We start from the raw sequence: 21,540 nt of genomic DNA, 5'->3' as shown, positions 1-21,540 counted from the left end.
ATTCCGACTCCCTGTGGAGAGGCGCCTGAAAGGGTTAAGAAGCGGCACACCCCGTCCCTGACGTCACATTCCCGCCCGCCCTGTTCCCTCGGCCCCGCCCACTCTGCGAAGTCACCACTCTATCGGTGGCTTCTCAGAGTTGGATCCGGCCACGTCACTCCTGCCAACAGCAGACCACGCCTTCCCCACGCTTTCTCCAATCCGCGGTAGAATACACGATGGAGGCGGGACGAGCGTGAGGGGAGTGCCCAATAGGCACGCTCAGCAAGAATGACAGGCAAAGAGGCGACCAATAGGATGAACCAGGTTGTTCCGATGACGTCAGAAGCACGGTTTGTGGCGCTTATGTAGGGTCGGTGAAGCTTTGCTAGCAGCAGACTGAGTGCGAGATAGTGACATCTACGGAGAGCGACAGACAGAGGAAGAGCCAGCATGTGTGGTGAGTGGAAGGGCCCTGGCAGCACAGACAGGACTCCCTTGTGCCCTGCATGGCACCTTGGCACCCTGGACTTCCCCTCTTAATTGTGCTCAGCATCTTTAGCCTCTGACATGTCTGCTAATTCACCTGTAAGGGTCTTCTGCCATGGTGGTGGAGTCATTGTGTCTGTGCCATCCTTTACCACCAGCCAGAAATGTCTTTATAATTTTTTATTTATTTTTTAAAGGCAGATTTGATGTTTCTCATTGTAATTTTACATTTCTTACTATTTGGTCACCCAACTAATGATGCTAGAAGAACCCCAGGGCAAAGCCATGGTTGGCCTTTATATGACGTCTTCTTATTTGTAGACTACACCTTTCACAATGGGGATATTGGCACCACCATGATGTTCTTCAGATTGGCATTGTTAACCCTTTCCAAGTACACCCTGTTCGAACTTGTAAGACCCTGTTACTTGAGGTTACCCCCAAGCTCTGCCTCCTGTACACGTGATAGCGCTTTATATGTATACCTACAACATGGGATCATTTACACTTCCCAGACCAGTCTGTGGAGCAGGCATGGTACCACTTTGGACCAGTTCCCCCTGGTCAGTGTTTGTAAGTAGGGATGAGCAAACTTGTGTGTTTCAAGTTCGGCGTACAAGATTCAGGTTTTCTAAGATTTCCATTATGGATTTATTTTTATTTTTTATGGTCCGTGGTAACAGAATCCATAACGGAATTCAGCGATCTGCCAAACCTGAAAACACAAGTTTCGCTCATCACTATTTGTAAGCCAAACCCGTTACTTAGAACCTACAGAGGATCCGTAAGGTGGAAAGATTTCTGCCTCTTCTGTATGTTGGACCCACTCCTGGTTTTCGCCTATGCTACAGGGTTTAGCTGTAAGTTCATAGGAAAATCTAAAGCGCTCAACAAAAAGTTCATTTTTGTGATGTTTTTTTCTTTTGATGCATTTTTTTTTCATAGGCTTCTCTGTAAGACTGAAAAAGAAACACGTAAAAATGTAGGAATGATAAAATGCATGAAATTTTGAAGAAAAAATATAACCACAATGTGTGAAGCAAGCCTAAAAACCTCATAACATATTTTTCTTAGATTCATCAATTAAGATTTCCTTGCGGTTGGAGTAGTCTAGATTAGTAGCCGTTCGTATGTACAGTAGGTGTCCTTATAGACTAGGTTGTAGTGATGGCTAGCCGCGGGCACTCCAGCTGTGCTGAAACTACCACTCCCATCCTGTACCATTTATTTCTATGGGTTTCTAAGAACAGCCAAGCTAGTGTACATCTTGGGAGTGATAGTTTTACCACAGCTGGAGTGCCGGAGGTTAGCCTTCACAGGACTAGGACCATCGTATTGATGTGTGGGACGTGTTTCCCTCAGGAACCAATTACCATAATAGTACTGTACAATTATACATAAGTGGATTCAGCTATCTGTAAACATAAAAAGGAAGGTCTTCTAATCAGACCTGGATTGGTGAACTTCTGCCGGTGAATTTACATGTATGCCCCGGCAGTGGAGCTAAAATGGAAAGGATGGGAATGCCATGACACCCGCACATCCATGGCCATCTATAAAGTTTTAGAGCGTACCACCTTGGGCTTCTGTGGGCTGTGCCCATGATTAGCGTTGAGTGAACTTGTGTTTTAAGTTCGGCGTCTAAAGTTCGTGTTATCGAAGAATCGTGTTATGGATTCCGCTACCACGGACCATAACGGAATTTAGAATCCATAACGCAATTCTTCGATAACCCGAACTTTAAACGCTGAACTTAAAACACAAGTTCGCTCAACACTAGTGATGAGCGAACTTCTGTTTTAAGTTCGGCGTCTAAAGTTCGGCTTCCGGTTAGCGGAGGTTCCCGATATGGATTCCGACTTCCGTTGTGGTCCGTGGTAGCGGAATCAATAATGGCCGATTATTGATTCCGCTACCACGGACCACAACGGAAGTCGGAATCCATATCGGGAACCATATCGGGATTCTCCGCTAACCGGAGGCCGAACTTTAGACGCCGAACTTAAAACAGAAGTTCGCTCATCACTACTCAACACTAACCATGTGGTTCTGGAATGGATAAAAGAAAATCTTTTCTATCGTGAACTGGCCTCCAGTCATGGTTATTGTGGCTGGGGTCGACACTTGGGGGCAGATTTATCAAAACTGGTGTAAAGGAAAACTGGCTTAGTTGCCCATAGAAACTGAACAGATCCCGCCTTTTTAAATTCTCGGATTTTCTTTCGAAATTAAAGCGGAATCTGATTGATTACTCTTTTTTTTCTTTACACCAGATTTGATAAATCTCCCCCTTGGTCACTGCGTAGCCAAGTTTTTGGATGTAGAGTCAGAGACATGGTTGCTTCTCATGTAGATCCTGTATCCCCGGATATTTGGTCAGTTGTGTTTCTATAGAGAACGTGCCTCCAGTCATGGTCGGCTTGGCTTCTGGTGGACACTTGATCACTGCATAACCAAAATCAAAGTCTTTGGGTGTAGACATTGTTGGAGAGGCAGAGACGTGGTTGCCTCTTATCTAGATCCTGTTCCTCAGGATGTTTGGTCAGTCGTGTTTAACCAGTTATAGACGTTTCTCTGTTGTGAGGAAAGTCTCTCATGGACTTGATTGAGTTAGAATTTTATGTGTACTGGGGAGGGAGTCTTAGGGCCCCCTTCACACGAGCGAGTTTTCTGCACGGGTGCAATGCGTGATGTGAACCCATTGCACCCGCACTGAATCCTGACCCAGTCATTTCAATGGGTCTGTGTACATGAGCGTTTTTTTTTTTTTTTGTTTTTTTTTTTCATGCATCACTTGTGCGTTGTGTGAAAATCACAGCATGTTCTATATTCTGCAATTTTTCATGCAACGCTGGCCCCATAGAAGTGAATGGAGCTGCGTAAAAAATCACATCGCATCCGCAAGCAAGTGCGTTTTTCACGGATCGTTGCTAAGAGATGTTTGTATACATTCATATTATTATTATTATTATTTTATCATGCACATGCAAAACGCATTGCACCCGTGCGATAAAAACTGAACTAAACACGATCGCAGGCAAAACTGATTGACTTTGCCTGTGAAATCGCGCATTTTTCACTGAATGCATTCGCAACGCATCTGGACCTAATCCGGACATGCTCGTCTGCAAGGGGCCTAAAGGTTTTCAGGATGTGTATTTGCCAGCTTCTTTGTGTCTTGGATCTGACTCTGGTGTCCCTGTAGGTGGTGTCCATGTTTTTGGTCAATTTACTGTTTGTTTTGACTCGTCATTGTCCTTGCAATAGTTTGGTTTCATTCTGAATAATGGCAATACATTTTATTAGATATTTTAAGGTGCGTTTACATTGCGCCGATAAAGCAAGCAGTTATCTGGTAGGGATTGTTGCTTCTCGATAACTGCCTGCTGTTTAAGGGCCTCTTTCACACTTGCGTTGTCCGGATCCATCGTGTGCTCCATTTGCCGGAATTACGCGCCGGATCTGGAAAAACGCAAGTGAACTGAAAGCATTTGAAGACGGATCAGTCTTCAAAATGCGTTCAGTGTTACTATGGCAGCCAGGACGCTATTAAAGTCCTGGTTGCCATAGTAGGAGCGGTATACTTACCGTCCGTGCGGCTCCCGGGGCGCTCCAGAATGACGTCAGAGCGCCCCATGCGCATGGATGACGTGTCCATGCGATCACGTCATTCATGCGTGTGGGGCACCCTGACGTCACTCTGGAGCGCCCCGGGAGCCGCACGGACGGTAAGTATACTGCTCCCCTGCTCCCCACTACACTTTACCATGGCAAACAGGACTTTAGCGTCCCGGCAGCCATGGTAACCATTCAGAAAAAGCTAAACGTCGGATCCGGTAATGCGCCGAAACGACGTTTAGCTTAAGTCCGGATCAATGCCTTTCAATGGGCATTAATTCCAGATCCAGCCTTGCGGCAAGTGTTCCGGATTTTTGGCTGGAGCAAAAAGCGCAGCATGCTGCAGTATTTTCTCCGGCCAAAAAACGTTCCGGTCCTGAACTGAAGACATCCTGATGCATCGTGAACGGATTTCTCTCCATTCAGAATGCATGGGGATAATCCTGATCAGGATTCTTCCGGCATAGAGCCCCGACGACGGAACTCTATGCCGGAACAGAAGAACGCAAGTGTGAAAGAGCCCTAATGAAGGCGTGAGTGATCGCTAGTGCCATTGCTCGTCCTCATACAGCTGTCTTGTTTCTGGGCAGCAGATCTCTGCACACACCGGACGACCTGCTGCCCAGAGACGATGAATGAGGTGTCCATGTCAACGATGACTTCATCCAAGTACTCGTTCAGCGGGTGACCTGAAGCGTGTTTACAGGGGTTATTATCGGGAACGAGCATTTTTTGTAAGGTTCATTCCTGATCATCGGCCTGGCAAATGTGGTGTAAATCCACCTATAGGGAACTCTTTAGGTCTTGGAAACAGCTTTTGTTTGGTGATATGTATCCCGTGGTCATAATGTTTTTTTTTGGAGGCCTTATCTACAGAGCATTTTCTGAATGCGAATGATTAGCAACAGACAACTTCTAAAGTTCTTACCAGTAATGTGATCTGAGTTTTAAAAAACATTGCAGTTTTTGAAAATGACCTTCATAGCACCATGGGCAGATTCTTGGCCAAAATCTATACCGGTGTGCCAATTTATATAGCAGATTGTCTGTTTAGCAGATTGTCTTGGGACTGAGCTTGCAGTGCATTTTCAGGTCACTACGGAGTGTACAGGGATGTGCTAGTTCTGCAGCACCTTGGCTCTTACTATCCACTGATTGATGGAGGTGCCAGGATACCAGTCATCAGGACGTAATGAAGATCAAAGGACTGGTCTTCTATATTTGTCTTGGGAAAAGCCTTTTTAAAAGGTGTCTTCGGGACAGCAAGCAGACCTCTATTACATTTAACGCACCAGTAGGAGAACGTTTGTAATGATCTTGCTGTTAAATGGATCCGCTTCCCTGGAACCTGGTCACGTTACGCTCCTCTCCTGAAAATCCTGCTTTGGCCACCGTTGCGTCCTTTACCTGGTTTCTGGCCTGGTCTATGGACAGAATGTCTCTTTCGCTGTGAACAGTGACAGAACTATTCCTCTTGCTGGTGCATGCGCAAACCTCTGAATCCACCACATCTGCGCATGCGCCAGGTAGAGGAGGAATTTTGGTCCTGTCCACAGTGGAAGTGATGTCCTGTCCATAGTCCAGGATGGAAAGGATTTGATGTTGGCAGAAGCAGGAGTTTCAGGAGAGGAAAGTCATATAACCGGTTCCTAAGGGTCCATTCACACGTCCGCAAAATGGATCCGCATCCGTTCCGCAATTTTGCGGAACTGGTGCAGACCTATTCATTTTCAATGGGGCTGGAATGTGCTGTCCGCATCCACATTTGCAGATCCGCACTTCCGCATCCGTGTTTCCGTTTCCGCAAAAAAATAGAACATGTCCTATTCTTGTCCGCAATTGCGGACAAGAACAGGCATATTCTATTAGTGCCGGCAATGTGCGGACCGCAAAATGCGGACTGCACATTGCCGCTTTCCGTGTTTAGCGGATCCGTGGCTCCGTGTATCCGCAAAACACATTGCGGACGTGTGAATGGAGCCTTAGGCTGGTTTCACACGGGCGTTGCGGAAAAATGTGCGGGTGCGTTGCGGAAACACCCGCGATTTTTCCGCGCGAGTGCAAAACATTGTCATGCGTTTTGCACTCGCGTGAGAAAAATCGCGCATGTTTGGTACCCAAACCCGAACTTCTTCACAGCAGTTCGGGCTTGGGATTGATGTTCTGAAGATTCTATTATTTTCCCTTATAACATGGTTATAAGGGAAAATAATAGCATTCTGAATACAGAATGCTTAGTATAATAGTGCTGGAAGGGTTAAAAAAAAATAAAAACGTTAACTCACCTTATCCCCAAGATCGTGTAGTTCCCGGTCGGTCTCTTCTCTAGCTGTGGGCTTGGGCTGAATGACCTTTGGTGATGTCAGATCACATGCTCCAATCACATGGTCCATCACCATGGTGATGGAGCATGTGATCTGACATCACCAAAGGTCCTTTAGCCACAGCTAAAGAAGAGACCGACCGGGAACTAGGCGATCATGGGGATAAGGTGAGTTAACTTTTTTATTTTTTTTAACCCTCCCAGCACCATTATACTAAGCATTCTGTAGTCGGAATGCTATTATTTTCCCTTATAACCATGTTATAAGGGAAAATAATACAGTGAATAGACTGTCACCTAGAACCCATGCGTGAAAATCGCACCGCATCCGCACTTGCTTGCGGATGCTTGCGATTTTCACGCAACCCCATTCATTTCTATGGGGCCTGCGTTACGTGAAAAACGCAGAATATAGAACATGCTGCGATTTTCACGCAACGCATAAGTGATGCGTGAAAATCACCGCTCATGTGAACAGCCCCATAGAAATGAATGGGTCAGGATTCAGTGCGGGTGCAGTGCGTTCAACTCACGCATCGCACCCGCACGGAAATCTCGCCCGTGTGAAAGGGGCCTTAGAGACTGATCTGTGCAACTTCAGAATAGTAAATATATTCTAGACTTTTTCTCCTATAGGTGATTTATGAATAATGAAGATGGGTTTATGGAACCCGTTGGCCCCGGAAAACCTGTCCGTCAGTCTGTCCGTCTTCCGGAATTCAAAGCTTAGAAGTGAAACCTGCCTAAGGCCTCTTTCACACGACCGTTTTTTGCGTTCCGTATACGGAACCATTAATTTCAATGGTTCCGCAAAAAAAACGGAATGTACTCCGTATGCATTCCGTTTCCATTTTTCCGTTCCGTTGAAAGGTTTGTGGCGCCATTTAAGTCAATGGGTCCGCAAAAAAAGGAACACATACGGAAATGCATCCGTATGTCTTCCGTATCTGTTCCGTTTTTGCGAAAACCATCTATTGAAAATGTTATACCAATCCCAATTTTTTTTCTATATAATTACTGTATATGCCATACAGAAAAACGGAAACACAATGGAAACAAAAAACGGAACAACCGTTCCGTGGAAAAACGGACTGCAAAACACTGAAAAAGCCATACAGTCATGTGAAAGAAGCCTAAGAGTCCAATTGAAAGATACTTGGATGCTGGTGGGGGACTTAAGTCAGAATTAGGCTACACGCACACGACCGTTGTTTTGGTCCGCATGCGAGCCGCAGATTTAGCGGCTTGGATGTGGACCTTTTCACTTCAATGGAGCCGCAAAAGATGCGGAAAGCACTCCGTGTGCTGTCTGCATCCGTTTCTCCGTTCCGTGGTCTGTAAAAAAAATATATATATATAACCAGTCCTATTCTTGTCCGTTTTGCGGATTGCACAACTGTTCTGTGCATGTAGCCTTAAGAGCATAGGTTTTGTGTTCTTCTGGGCAGATTTCCCTGGAACTAGACAGTTGCTAAATCTATACAACTCTTGGGTAATGAATGCCACTGGATAAACTTATTGACCTGTTAAAGGGATTGTCCGAGTTTGTTAGGCCGTCAGTAACTGATCGGTGGGTGTCGGACGCCCGGCCGATCAGCTGTTTGAAGAGACCGCATCGCTTGGTGAGCTAGGCACAGCTTAGTCTCATTCATCTGAATGGGGCTGAGCTGCAATACCAAGCACAGCCGCTATTGAGTGGACGGCGCAGTGCTTGGTAAGCTGCATGGAGGCCACGGCCCATGCCTCAAACAGCTGATCGGTGGGCTTACCGTGAGTTGGACCTCCACTGATCACATATTGATGGCTGGAAAACACCTTTAAACCTCTGATAATTCCCAATAATAGCCAGTAACCAACCACTGGATATAGACCTAGTAGTGAATGCTTGGGGTTGGCTGGACCTAATTGTTTGCACATTTGTGACCACCTTTCATCCTTCAGGGTTTGTGATGACCTTTGGTCCTCAGTAGGACTGCACATTGCAGTAGATGTGTGTGAATAGCCTCTTGTTCTTCCTGGTTTCAGATGTTTGCAACAAGTATGGAGAATTTCTGACCCCTATTTCCCTGCATACTGTGGAGAGGATGCTATGGCTACCTGGCACCCTGGTCTTGTTCCCTATATGTAATCTGACACTGCTCTTTTCTGCCTTTCATTATACAGGCACATACTGTACATTCTTCTTCTGCAGACCCTTAGGTTGTGCGCTGACACAGGGACCTCATTGTATCCTACTAAGAACAGAGTACTTCTTAACACTCAGGGTATTTTATGACCGATAACAAGGCCCCATGTCAGCAGATCATCCCATATCGGAGAAGATTAAAGGCCTGGCTGGTAAATTTTAAAAAGAGCCAAAATGGCCTAAAATAAGTAAAAAAAAAAAAAAAAAAAAAAAAGTCATACTTGGCTCGCTGTTCCCGTTTTGATACTACCTGGGTCAACCACCTCTTCTTCCTGATCCCTCAAAACATGCAGGAAATGACCCGGCGGCTAATCACTGACGGGTCACATGTTCTGCATCAAACAGAGATCGGGGTCCGGGGATTTTGGCCCCACCTGCACGTAAAAATGTGTGTGTGACTGTATTGCGTCCCACAAACAGTGGGTCCGCAATATACCGGCATCAGGCGTGTGCACACCATATCATTGCTGCGGACCCATTCACTTGAATGGATTTTCAATCCGGGTGATAAGAAGCGGAAGGCCACGTAAGCGCATTTTGGTCCGTTCCTCTGCACGGTGAAAAAGCAGAACATGCTTTTTTTTTTTTTTTCTGTGTGGTGCGGACGGGTCGCAGACCGATTCAAGTTGGATGGGTCTGCATCCGCCAGCGCAGGCCACACGACAGTGCCCGTGTATTGGGGACCGCAATCTGCAACAAACTTGGCGAAAAAGTTCACGTTGCCAACGACAAGTCTAACATGTGAGTGTTATGATAATGCTTATCTGGAGAGGGTTTGGTTTGGGGATAGCTCCACCATGGCTGGAGTGGCTGATGGTGCGTATTACTCCATGAAGGTACTTGCTGAGTGCAGTTTAGGTTGTCCCCTCTGCTTCATCAGATTTTTGGTGTATGCCGGTATCCTGCAGAATATAACCTTTATTGAAGGCACATGCCTGGAGCCTGCTGGTTGCACTTTGGTGGGCTTAGCTGGCGCCGTCTTGTATAGCCTCCCACTGGCTATCGTGAAGATGCTGTGTCTGTTTTCCATTGAGCATCCTTTGTCCTGCACATGGTGGTGGTCTACTCCTACCCTGAACATCTAGTGGGTCTCTGTCCCCCAACATATGCCACCAGGGGTATATGAGACACCCACATACATATTAGATACTAGGCCGGGCCTGCCTAAATGGACTGGTGTTCATCTAATGTATATGGCCACCTTTAGGGGCTATTCACACGAAGATATTGGAGATGTGTTATACTTCACAGCACAATAGTGGGTTTAACTGACCCGAATGTACAGTACATGCATGTGTATAGCCCCTCAGTCTAAGGTTAGTGGTGGGATTCCCAAAGACCAGTCTAATGTCCCTGGGGGGAATGGGTAGGGATGTGGCGCAGTGTCCTTGTGGCATGAAGGATGGTTCTGTGGTCCAAAGATGGTGGGTTTCCTCAGTTTGTTAGTATACTGTATGTTCTCCGTCCAGGCCCGTAATGAGCTGACTGTAGACATCGGTCCAGAAGTTTCCAGCTGTTGGCTCTTCAGATCCACAGCTGTACGTCCCCGTTCTTTTAACATCTGTGTATCGAAGTTACAAGAAAACGTAGAATTTATGACGGGCGTGGTGAAAAACATGACTAATGCGGTTCAATAGAGAAAAATACTAATTTGAAGATGCCCAAACTGTTGTCCTATCGACAGGCATGGGGTTTGTCTAAAAGAGGCCATTACAACCTTTGAACTGATGTCCCTGTAGCTTCTTTTATGACTTAAAGGGGTGTTCTGGTTATGTAACATTATCCCCTATCCACAGGATAACTATCAGGCCCTATTCACACCACCGTATTTTCGATCTGCATCCAATTTTTTTGCGGATCAGATGCGCACCCATTAGATAGACCATGTCCCTTTTGTGGACCAGAATATGCATTTCTTAAATAGGGTGGACTATCCTGGACGCACATGACCGGTATTTGTGTTTTGCAAAATGGATACGAGCGATTATCTGCCGGTGTGAATGTACGAAACACTCGTTCATCGGGTAATCTGATTGTTGTACTTTTTTATATATATTTTTTTTATTTGCTGTGTAATCGCGCTCTGCTGCCGGGAAACACCGAGCCTGTATGGGGACGAGTGATGACGTTAGTGATCGCTCCTCCACCAGCAAGCAGCAGATTGTCGGGAAGGAAGACTTCCTTCCCGATAATCTGTTGTGCTGTCGTCCCGTGTAAAGGGACCTATTGGGGCCAGATGCGTTCAGGGAAAATGGTGCGATTTTGACACTAAAACAAGTCAGTTTCCACTGCGATTGCGTTCCGTGTTTGCATTTTTTTTTTCCTCGCGGGTGCAAAACATTTTAATGCATTTTGCACGGGCGTGAGAAAAATCGGCATGTTTGGTACCCAGACCCAAACCCGGACTTCTTCACAGAAGTTTGTGTTTGGTTTAGGTGTTGTGTAGATTGTATTATTTTTCCCTTTATAACCTAGTACAATAGCGCTGGAGGGGTTAAAAAATATAACTCGTCTTAATCCACTTGATCGCACAGCCCAGCTTCTCTTTTGTCTTCATCTCTGCTGTGCAACCGTGCGTGAAAATCACACCGCATCCGCACTTGCTTGCGATTTTCACGCACCCCTATTCACTTCTATGGGGCCTGCCTTGTGTGAAAAATGCAGAATATAGAACATGCTGTGATTTTTCACGCAACGCACAAGTGATGCGTGAAAATCACCGCTCGTGTGCACTGCCCCATAGAAATGAATGGGTCCGGATTCAGTGCGGGTGCAATGCGTTCACCTCACGCATTGCACCCGCGTGGAAAACTTGCCCGTGTGAAAGGGGCCTTAGTCCCACGACAGCTGTTGCACCTAAGATAGTCGTGATTGCTCCTGCCATAAAGGTTAATGACCCTTAATTGTCCTGTAAAACATTTATAGACTTGTAGTCATTAACGAGGATCTCATAGTATGTGGTAATGCCGCATGTAGTAGGAAAGGCAGGTCGGATCCTCGCGCTCACACTCTATGCAGGGGCACACCCAATTCTGTCCTTTGGCATTTTTTTACACCTGAATGTATTTATTTTTTCTTCGTTCACCTTGGGAGTGTGACCAGTGTGCATGTCATTTATGGAGGGATTTCCCCTCCAGGGTGTGTAATGTCCTATATAGCAGAGGCCGGTGCGTCTGGGAGCAGCTCTTTTTTTGCATAAGGAAATGATTTTTATTGCCACAAGCGTTCATTGGGGCAGAATTTACAAAGAGCGGCGAGAAAACCCTTGTGCTGCCGGAGGATTAGAATACTCTATGACGAGGCGTAGGGCTGACCTAGTTTTTATCCATCACGTTAGTAAGTTTACCGAGGACACGCCCCCATCTTAAGAACACTGGCCGCGTATCTTAAGATCGTTGCACGGCCGGTTAGAGGGGACTTGTATTTTTACGTCTAAAATTGTCGTGAGTCCCTTGACAAATAACCCCCGTTGTTATACATGGCCGATATCTTACGGTCACCTTGTTTGTCAGCACTTGGGGAAGGTCCTCAAAGTTATCCAGGGAGATTTTTCGGCAATTAGACGAGTAGATAATAGCGACAATTAGAACGTTGGTGCACAATAATCGCGTAATGTGACTGTGTGCACCGACTGAACAATTTTACTAAAAATGCACGTGAAATTGTTTGTCGTTAATGAATTGTGCATCGTGCGATTTTTTTTTTTTTTTTTTTTTTTTTGCCGATAGGTCCGATGACTAGACGTGTCTGAACGCGGTCCGAGATCACCGTGTAAGTGATTATATGAATTTGCACACGTTCCTCCCTGCATGTAAGTCTGGGCGTTGCGTCTGTAGGTCACTCGTGTCACCAGTCGCCTCGTCTCCATGAGCCCACACCGGACAGCTCACAGACATGTCATTAGCGCCCAGCTATCTACTGAACCCGCTCTAATGGACAGATTAGACGGGCGGTTCTCTTAAAGTGCAGCCATTGATAACGGCCACAGTGTGAGTGATTTGTGAGCCGGGGTGTGCCCAGGGGGAGCCCAGGGATCTTATGTGCCTGTCACTCTGGACACCTTCCCATATCTTGTGGCTGACTCTTCTGGACAGGAATCAGGAGGGCGAAGATCAGGAAGTGAACGGATTAAGGAATCGCTCACGCAGAGGCAAAGCCTGAAGTGAATTCATAAAGATTGGGAAATATAATGCTTCCTTCCTGCTGGATCCATTTCTGACTGACTCGGAAAACGGCATCAACCTAAGGTCGCTTGCATACGAACGTTGTGCATCCGTTCCGTGCGGCGGCGGCCAGGTCTGATCGAGACTGATCGTGTTGAGCGAACTTGTGTTTTAAGTTCGGCGTCTAAAGTTCGAGTTCGGGTTATCGAAGTATCCCGTTATGGATTCCACTACCACGGACCATAACGGAATTTAGAATCCATAATGGGAAACTTTGATAACCTGAACTCAAACTTTAGACGCCAAACTTAAAACACAAGTTCGCTCAACACTAATCGAGACCCATTCAACTTGAAAGGGTCCGTGATCCGTTCGCTCCGCAAAAAAAATAGAACAAGCATGGACAGACAAGTCCATCAAGTTCAACCAAGGGATAGGTGGGTTGTCATGTACTATATAATTGCTGATTTCCATATTGGCATAAGGCTATTTTCACACTCACGTTTGGTGCGGATCCGCACAGACGGATCCGTTCAGATAATACAGCCGTCTGCATCCATTCAGAACGGATCTGTTTGATCTGTATGATCTTTAACATAGCCAAGACGGATCCGTTTTCTGTTGTGTCAGTTAAAACAGATCCGTCCCCATTGACTTACATTGTGTGTCAGAACGGATCCGTTCGGCTCAGTTTCGTCAGACTGACGCCAAAACGCTGCAAGCTGCCTCCAGAGCGGAATGGGGACGGAACTGATGCATTCTGAGCGGATCCTTTTCCATTCAGAATGCATTAGGGCAAAACTGATCCGTTTTGGACCTCTGGTGAGAGACCTGAACGGATCTCACAAACTGAAAGCCAAAACGCCAGTGTGAAAGTAGCCTAACCCGTTTAATGGCTAGCCAGCCTCCTTTACCCTGACTGGCAACAGCCCTTACCGAGTGGGGCACTACTTTACCTTCCAGCCATAGAAATTCAATAGACACCGAGACAGGGGCTTACCCCTAAAATGAAAAAGTCTTCGAGTAGTTCTCTTGTATTATGTTTGTTACTCATATCTGTTTGGGAGAAAATTTTGGCTACTAAAACAGACCAGTCAGGAGAGGTGACGGGTGCTCTTGTAGTTATGGCCGCCGGGTGTCGGTCCTGTGTCACCCACCTGGGAAAGGAGACTGACTCCCTGTAACTCATTGCATGTTATCTTTTTGATATACCTTTGTGACTCTGTATGGCAGAAGCCTTTATTCTTAGCGCCCCCATCCTTAGGATCCGTCAGATCCCCGCAATCTTGTCGTATGGAGCTGGAGTGCAGAATGTAGGATTGCACGTAGTACAAGAAGCATTTGGAAGGCGTTGAGAGAAGCCTTAATGCGTCCCCTGTAAAAGGCGCCCTGTGTTCTGTGCTGCGCTTGTGAATAGCGTGTTAGTCCGGGATGTGAAGTGAATGCCCTCGGCCTGGCGGCAGGCCACGCTCCCTATAAAGATGACTTTTCAGTCTCTGAAACCACAACTCCCAGACAGACAACGGCCCATAGTGTCCCTCCCGTCTGCAGGCAGCATGAGTACCTGGGTTATGTCGTGAAGCCTACGGGCTGAGTAAGATCTGGCTTTTATAGTCTTGTTCTTGCACGTAGCAGGTTCTGAATTTTCTTTATATGGAAGATGTGGCAGTATACGCTCAGTATACACCTTCATGGCGTCTGGAGAACATATAAGACAATAACAATTATGTGTGGTCAGGATATTAAAATCCCTCCTGTGGCTTACTTTCACACTTGCGGCAGAGTGATCCGGCAAACGCGCAGCATTTGTGTGTGTGTGTGTGTGTATATTTGTGTGTGATATATATATATATATATATATATATATAATATATATATAATATATTATATATATATATATATATATATATATATATATATATATCTCTCTATCTATCTAATATTTTATTTTTTTATTTTTTTACTCATCTGCGTATGCGTAGACCCGAAGGACGGATCCGGGATTTTGGACGGAGATAATACCGCAGCATGCTGCGCTATTTCCTAACACCGTAAAGTGACTGAACTGAAGACATACTGAACGGATTACTCTCAATTCAGAATGGATTAGGATAAAACTGATCAGTTCTTTTCCGGTATTGATCCCCTAGGATGGAACTCTATGCCGGAAAAGAAAAATGCTATTGTGAAAGTACCCTTATTCGGGTATTTCAGGCTATGGCCAGACATTGTGGCGTCCGGAATCTTGCGAGTAGGTAGTGGGGCGTTACCCAAGATGGTGCGGCCTTTGGCCACCACATGGGTGTGACCCTACAACGTCTGCCCGTTTGCACTTACATAGCGCTAACATATCTAAGTTCCCTATTAGCATGTCTTTGGAGTGTGAGAGTAAGGGCTTGTGCACAGGAATGTATGTATTTTTTGGTCCGCTAAAAATTAGGGATGATGTCTGCGTGACATCCGTATTGCATCAGTTTTGTTTTGTGGCTCCGTTGTAACAGGTTCCATCTTTTTTGTGGAATGGCCATGCAGACATACGTAAACGGAATGCACACTGAATAATTAACTTTTTTTTTTTTTTTGCGGACCCATTGAAGTGAATGGTTCCGCATACGGGCCGCAAAACAAAACTGAACCAGCACAGAAAAAAAAAAGTTTGTGTGCATGAGACCTAAACCGGAGAAAACCACACGGGGAGAACATACAAATTCAATGCAGATGATTTCCTTGGTTGGGTTAGAACCTAAGACCAGTGCTAAAGCCACCATGCTGCCCTTAAAGGGGTTGTCCACTCTTTACTATTTACAATTCCTACGCACTTGAACAGACAGAGCTGTCCCATAGAAGTGAATGGGGAAGCCATACTTTCAGTGGTGAGCAATGTAATTACAAATATGGCGTCCCTATTGACTCTTAAGGGACTGCCCCTTCCTGTGCCCAGAGTCGTCCCATAGAAGTGAATGGGGACGCCATACTTGTAATTACACCTCCTCACCACTGCAACTGCTGCGACAAACAGATAACCATAGCAGAGAAGGCAATGCTCGTGTCAAATGGATGATTGTCGGTTGTCGGACCCCCGCTGATCTGATATTGATGACCTATCCTGAAAATAAAAGAGGACAACCCCTTTTAATATTGGATGTCGGACAGCGTGTAGCCCGCATGGCATTGTGGATTTTGTCTAGCATTTCACCGAGTAGCCCTCATGTCTTGGTCAAAGAGGCTTTTGGGTCCCCTCAGGCACCGGGGCCCGAGAGCAACTGCTACCTTTACAATCCCTGTAGCTCTGCACCTAGTCTTGTGACACTGATTTGGGTAAAGAAAAGGCGGCTTGTGATCGCGGCAGCTACCTCGTCTACTCGCCGTCAGCCAACCTCCTTCGACAACGGGGCTATTGTCTGACAGGCATCAGTAGAAACACACCTGCATCAGACGGACGCAGACAGCTAGTGCTGCCACTATCACACATGGGCATGCGAGGATTAAAGGGGTATTACTGCTTCAGTAATTAAAGCTTTATTCACTGTATCGGGCAAGCCATACATTTCTCCAATATACTGTCTGTATGAAATATACAGGAATAACTGTTTTCAGGATCTCTGCTTGCAGTCCTCTCATAGGAACGGTCATTGTTTACTTCCATAGGATAATAATCTGCCCTGTTATGTGGTGGACACACATGTACCGGACTTTGCAGTTACTGGATCTGCCTGTGTTTAAGGCAAGATCTGGTCCAAAGGCTCCTGTTGATTGACAGTAAGCAGAGATCTTGAAAACCATAGAAAAAAACTGGTACAGAAAGTAGTTACGAAAAAGTTTTCATTATACGAATAATAACCTTTTGTTTGTTCAAACTGGAATAGGCTTTTAATCCCATCAGATATTAGGTAAAGTGCTAAATGGTGACCCCTAGTGGTGACTGGGTATATTTGGAATCTGTATTATAGGGATTCATGCACATGACTAATATTCTACGTGGATGCGGTGGATCATTCCTCTTCATCCCTCGCGCCTTCGCTTTAGTTTTGGCCAGATCTAGGAAGGTGTGCAGGTGTTTCTGCTGGGCCAGCTAAGCTGTGACCTAGTTACACGCTGGAATTGCTAGGCGATGCAGCTGCAGGCCGGTGGCGTAATGCAAGCTGGTAATTAGATGGCGTTTGTGAAAGCATTTGCGCTAGGCAAGGACCTTAATTAAAGGGGTTTTTGGCCGGGAAGTTTATTTTAAACAAAGCCATTCTGCCACTTTCAACTAAAATGTCATTTTAAAAAAAATCTTATTTTTTATTTTTTGCCCGCATTGGTGAAGTGGTAATGGAACGGATAGATAGATACTTAAAAAAAATATATTTATTTTTTTATTTTCTAATTTTACTATTTTAAGTCATCTTGCGCATGTTCAAGTATGAAAGTTTCCAATAAATGCCCATGCTTGTTTTCTGTATCCTTTAGAGGACCTGTAACCTTCCCAGAGATGGTAATGGTGTATTTTATTTTCTAGGAATATTTGCATACCTCAACTACCATGTGCCTCGCACCAGGCGGGAAATCCTGGAGAGACTAATCAAAGGTCTCCAGAGATTGGAGTACAGAGGCTATGACTCTGCAGGTACGTGCCTTGGTTAATTTGTACACCCTTTTTTATATTACCGCTTTCATCTCAGTGGCCATTATAATATATCTCACTTGGCATAACTAGCGTTATATTATAAAATATATGTAAATAGTTCACAGGATGGACAGTCCCTTAAAGAGACCATTGCCGTGATGATGTATGCCATCCAGTGAAGGCCGATATTTTACCACCATTAAAACTGGTGTAAAGGTGAACTGGCTTAGTTGTCCATAGCAACCAATCAGATTCCACCTTTCACTTTTTTCAAAGCTCCTTTTGGAAAATTAAATGATCAATTTGATCTGTTGCTATGGGCAACTAAGCCAGTTTTCCTTTGCACCAGTCTGGATAAATAAATCCCCCTCTGCATTTTTTTTGTACATGTCCTCCATTATGGAGTCGCTCCTCGTCCTTGGCTTCAAAAACTGCATACAAAAAACCCCCAGCCTGAATTAGATTTTAATTTTGTTAATTTTTTTTTGCATGTTATGAGTTAGAAAACACTGGTGCTTTCAAAGTGAACCTGCACATCACTGGGAGTACATGTAACAGGATCAGAAATAGTCTGTCCCTACTTTAATATTGTCCTCAGGATAGGCTATCAATATCAGATCAGCGGGGGTCTGACCCCCAGCACCCCTCCGACCAGCTGTTTTGCAGTAGCGCCAGAGCTAAACAGCTCCGTCTGTTGTGTAGTGGACAGGAATGGTTACTGCAGCCTTGCTCTCATTCACTTCAGCGGGAGCAGCTTCATTGACTACAGAAGTGGGCGGAAATGTGAAGTTCTGGGGCTACTGCAGAACAGCTGATCAGAGGGTGCGGTGTCGGAGCCCTGCTGATCTGATATTAAAGTATCCTTTTTAAAGGGATTTCCAAGACCTAACATAATCTTGTCTTCCGGGTGATGAGCATTCACATTAATGCGGATAATCTAATCTACTTTTGTAAATTGGCCCCTCGTGGTTACGAGTTGTCTCGCAACGTTGGAGTCCACGTTTGCATTTGTCAGGACTGACAGCACTGCATACAGAAGGGCTCTGAGACTAACGGCCGTTCACATTGTTCTTGTAGGTGTCGGAATTGATGGCGGCAATGAAAAGAACTGGGAGAACAATGCTGGCAAGATCGCGCTCATCAAGAAGAAGGGGAAAGTCAAGGCCTTGGATGACGAGATTAACAGTATGTAGATCCTTCATCATGCATGGTGGAGGGCTGCGGTCCTAAAAGTCACGGTGAAGCCTTGGTCTTGGTTTTGAGCTCCAGAATGTGTATTCCAGTAGCACCGACCATATATGGTGTATCTATGCATGTGATGTGCATCTGCCACCCAGGAACCTGGAATGTCTTGTGGACTCCCACCTTGGTCAACTGACCAGATAATCTGTATGGTGGTGTCCCTCTCGCTCCCCCATCAGCAGATTGTAGAGGCAGGAGTTAAAGGATAGTGGATGTTAGCAGCAGCTTATTCACCTCTCCTCATCCAGAATACAAGCATTCCCAGCCAAGCCGAGTGTGACTGTGTATCTTGTGGTGGGGGGGGGGGGGGGGGGAGGATACTGGCAGAACGAGCATCTAAACATGTATGTCCCTCTTTAATGTTCTGCACCTGCACATTGTCTCCTGTGATGTGCCTAGGAGATGGTGACATGGCATCCTTACATAATCCATGCTGGTGGCTGTTGTGTGGCCACCTACAGACTGTGGGCGAGAAGTTGCCGGGAGCAAACATCCCCCCCCCCCCAATGTACAAATCTGGACAATCCCTTTAAAACTAGTCAATTGTATATCCACACGGGGAGGTAATGTTCCTGTCGCTTCATATTGATTTCTTCTCCGAATCTATGTAGTTGTGAATTGTGTAAGTTGGTCTCCTGGTGGTTCACAAAGTAGTGGTCACACATGACTTTAATAAGAGCCTTTCCTCCTTGTAGACCCCTATGCTTTATTATAATAATAATAATAATATATATTTTTTTTTTAAAGAAACATGAGTATCGGGGTGTGTGTAAGATGGCCGCTCCCTAGGGCCTTATATAATTTCAGACTAAATTCTGAGAATATGATTATTTTTTTTTTAGGCCATTCCCCCCCCCCCCCCAGAAAAAAATGAATTGATTAGCAGTAATCCTGTACGATGAGACCAGGTGGGTTAATGGTTAGTGTTAACCCTTGGAAACAAAAGCCACTTATACTGCAGTTGTTAAAGGGTTACAGACCCCACTGTAGGCTGCAAACGTGGATGGACGTGCGATAGCAAGGCTTCTGCCGAGTCTCTTAATGATGTGAAACCTAACACGTATGCTTTTTGCTGGGCCCGAGGCCCGCGCTACATATGTGTTTTCCAACAAAAACAGTTTCAGGAAAATGTCCCCCCCTCCCCCCCACTAAGGCTTAGGGCCTGCCAGAGGATTTCATAATGGAATCAAGAGTTTAAGTAAATCCAAATCAATGGACAATTTCAGGAAATCAAAACTGTACGTAGTAAAATATAACACGTTTTACCTCCACAGACCTGGATTCTTATCATTTACTGCTTTCTGCATAATAATCCAGCTCTGTCCTAGCTTAATTCTTTCCAAACTGCATTTTCATTAGGGTGAAGGTCCAAGCGGCAAAGCAATGTGAGGAGGGACAACACCGGTGGCATGTAGTGTGCTGTGGCAATCTTTTTTTTTTTTTTTTTTTTTTTTTATATATATGTATAATAAGCCACCCTCCTAATCCCCTTTTTGTGCCCCCAACAAAGTAAGAATGTCCCTTTTACTGCCACCTCACTAAAGTGATGCCCCTTAGCGCCACCCTATACATTAATGATGCCCCTCAGACAATATGACCCCCTTCACACGAGGATGATCCCTTAAATGCCCTCCTCACAGTATGAGGGCCCTCTTCCCCACTTAATGATGCCCCGTATTGTGTCCAGTTTAAATTCCTACCCCCGAAAAACTGTTTAAGGTGTCAAATTATGCTGGAATCCAGACCGACTCTGTAAACAGACCCTAGGAAAGAGCCGTGTCGAATATTATTTTAATAGGTTGACTGAATAGAGAACCACCGGGACTTGGTATAAAGCCCCCACCTCAATAACCACACTGTGGGTCATTTCCTATAACTGCAAATTAAAGCTCCTGATTGGAAGCAATCCCAAGCCTTAGATGTGGCTATTTTACAAGGAGAACTTTTCCTCCCTCACATTATCACTAAAGGAAAGAAAAGAAACCGTACCCCCTGTGCTGGCAGAGGAATTCCTGCGCATTAGAAAATGCTAACACATGGCTGGATCCCCTGCACTGTAATAGTAACCTATACTTAACCCCCCTTTCCTGCCTTCTGTTCTCCATTCCATCCCCCCGCTGACTCCAGGGAGATGGTAACAGATCATTTTGGTTAAATTAAAAACATTTGCAGTTCACAAACACAATGGCCTCACCGGGAAAGAAAAATCAGCGAGAAGCTTTATCTGTGGACCCCCTGGAAGGGATAGACCATTGCTATAATAGTAATTGGAAGCTCTAGCTGCAATCGCACTACCAGTATAACATCTCAGCTATATTACCGTTTTCCAATAGTTATTGGAAAGTAATTTATTTCTTTTTTTTCTTTGCTGCTCGCATCAGTTTGTCCTTTCCACTGGCCCCGCACATAGGAACATGTTCTATTCTTGTCCAGTGTCATGCAAGCATAGGACATTTTTCTACAGGGTTTAAAAAAAATGGTGGCATGCTCATGACCAGGCTCTGTTTTTTTTATTTTGGATCCACGGTTTGCAGGCCGCAAAACTGATATGGTCATGTACATGAGGTCTAAACGGGTTGTCCCATCTGACATGTTTGTGTCATATCTATAGGATATCCCATAAGTCTCCACCTCTGGGACCCGCTCCTATCTCCAGAACAGAGCCTGAAATGAATGGAGATCACATCGCACATGTGTGGCATCCTCTCCATTCACTGCCACGAGATCTCTGAAACTAGCCAAGTGAGCACACTCCCATAGTAGTGACTGGAGGGTGGTCATCATTTCACCCCATGGCCCGGTTCTGGACACAGGTGCACATCCCACTTCAGGGACCGGCTTCTATGAGACAGTTAAGGCATATTCCAGGGATCAGCAATGTTCTGCACTCCAGCTGTGGTGAAACTACGACTCCCAGTATGCACACTTGCTT

The 21,540-nt window shown here is 45.4% G+C and overlaps 1 protein-coding gene across 1 annotated transcript in view; it reads left to right on the top strand.

Moving 5' to 3' along the window:
* The first annotated feature begins 302 nt into the window (after window positions 1–302).
* The window catches only part of LOC122927437 (glutamine--fructose-6-phosphate aminotransferase [isomerizing] 1-like), a 42,424-nt gene continuing 21,186 nt past the window's right edge, over window positions 303–21,540 (top strand). The window contains 3 exon segments of the mRNA XM_044279271.1: window positions 303–439; window positions 17,259–17,366; window positions 18,444–18,551. Of these exon segments, the coding sequence (XP_044135206.1) occupies window positions 433–439; window positions 17,259–17,366; window positions 18,444–18,551 (223 nt within the window). The 5' untranslated portion in view covers window positions 303–432.

Source organism: Bufo gargarizans, chromosome 2, assembly GCF_014858855.1.
Source record: "Bufo gargarizans isolate SCDJY-AF-19 chromosome 2, ASM1485885v1, whole genome shotgun sequence".
Lineage (NCBI taxonomy): Eukaryota > Metazoa > Chordata > Amphibia > Anura > Bufonidae > Bufo > Bufo gargarizans.
This window is presented reverse-complemented; position numbering and strand designations above follow the sequence as displayed.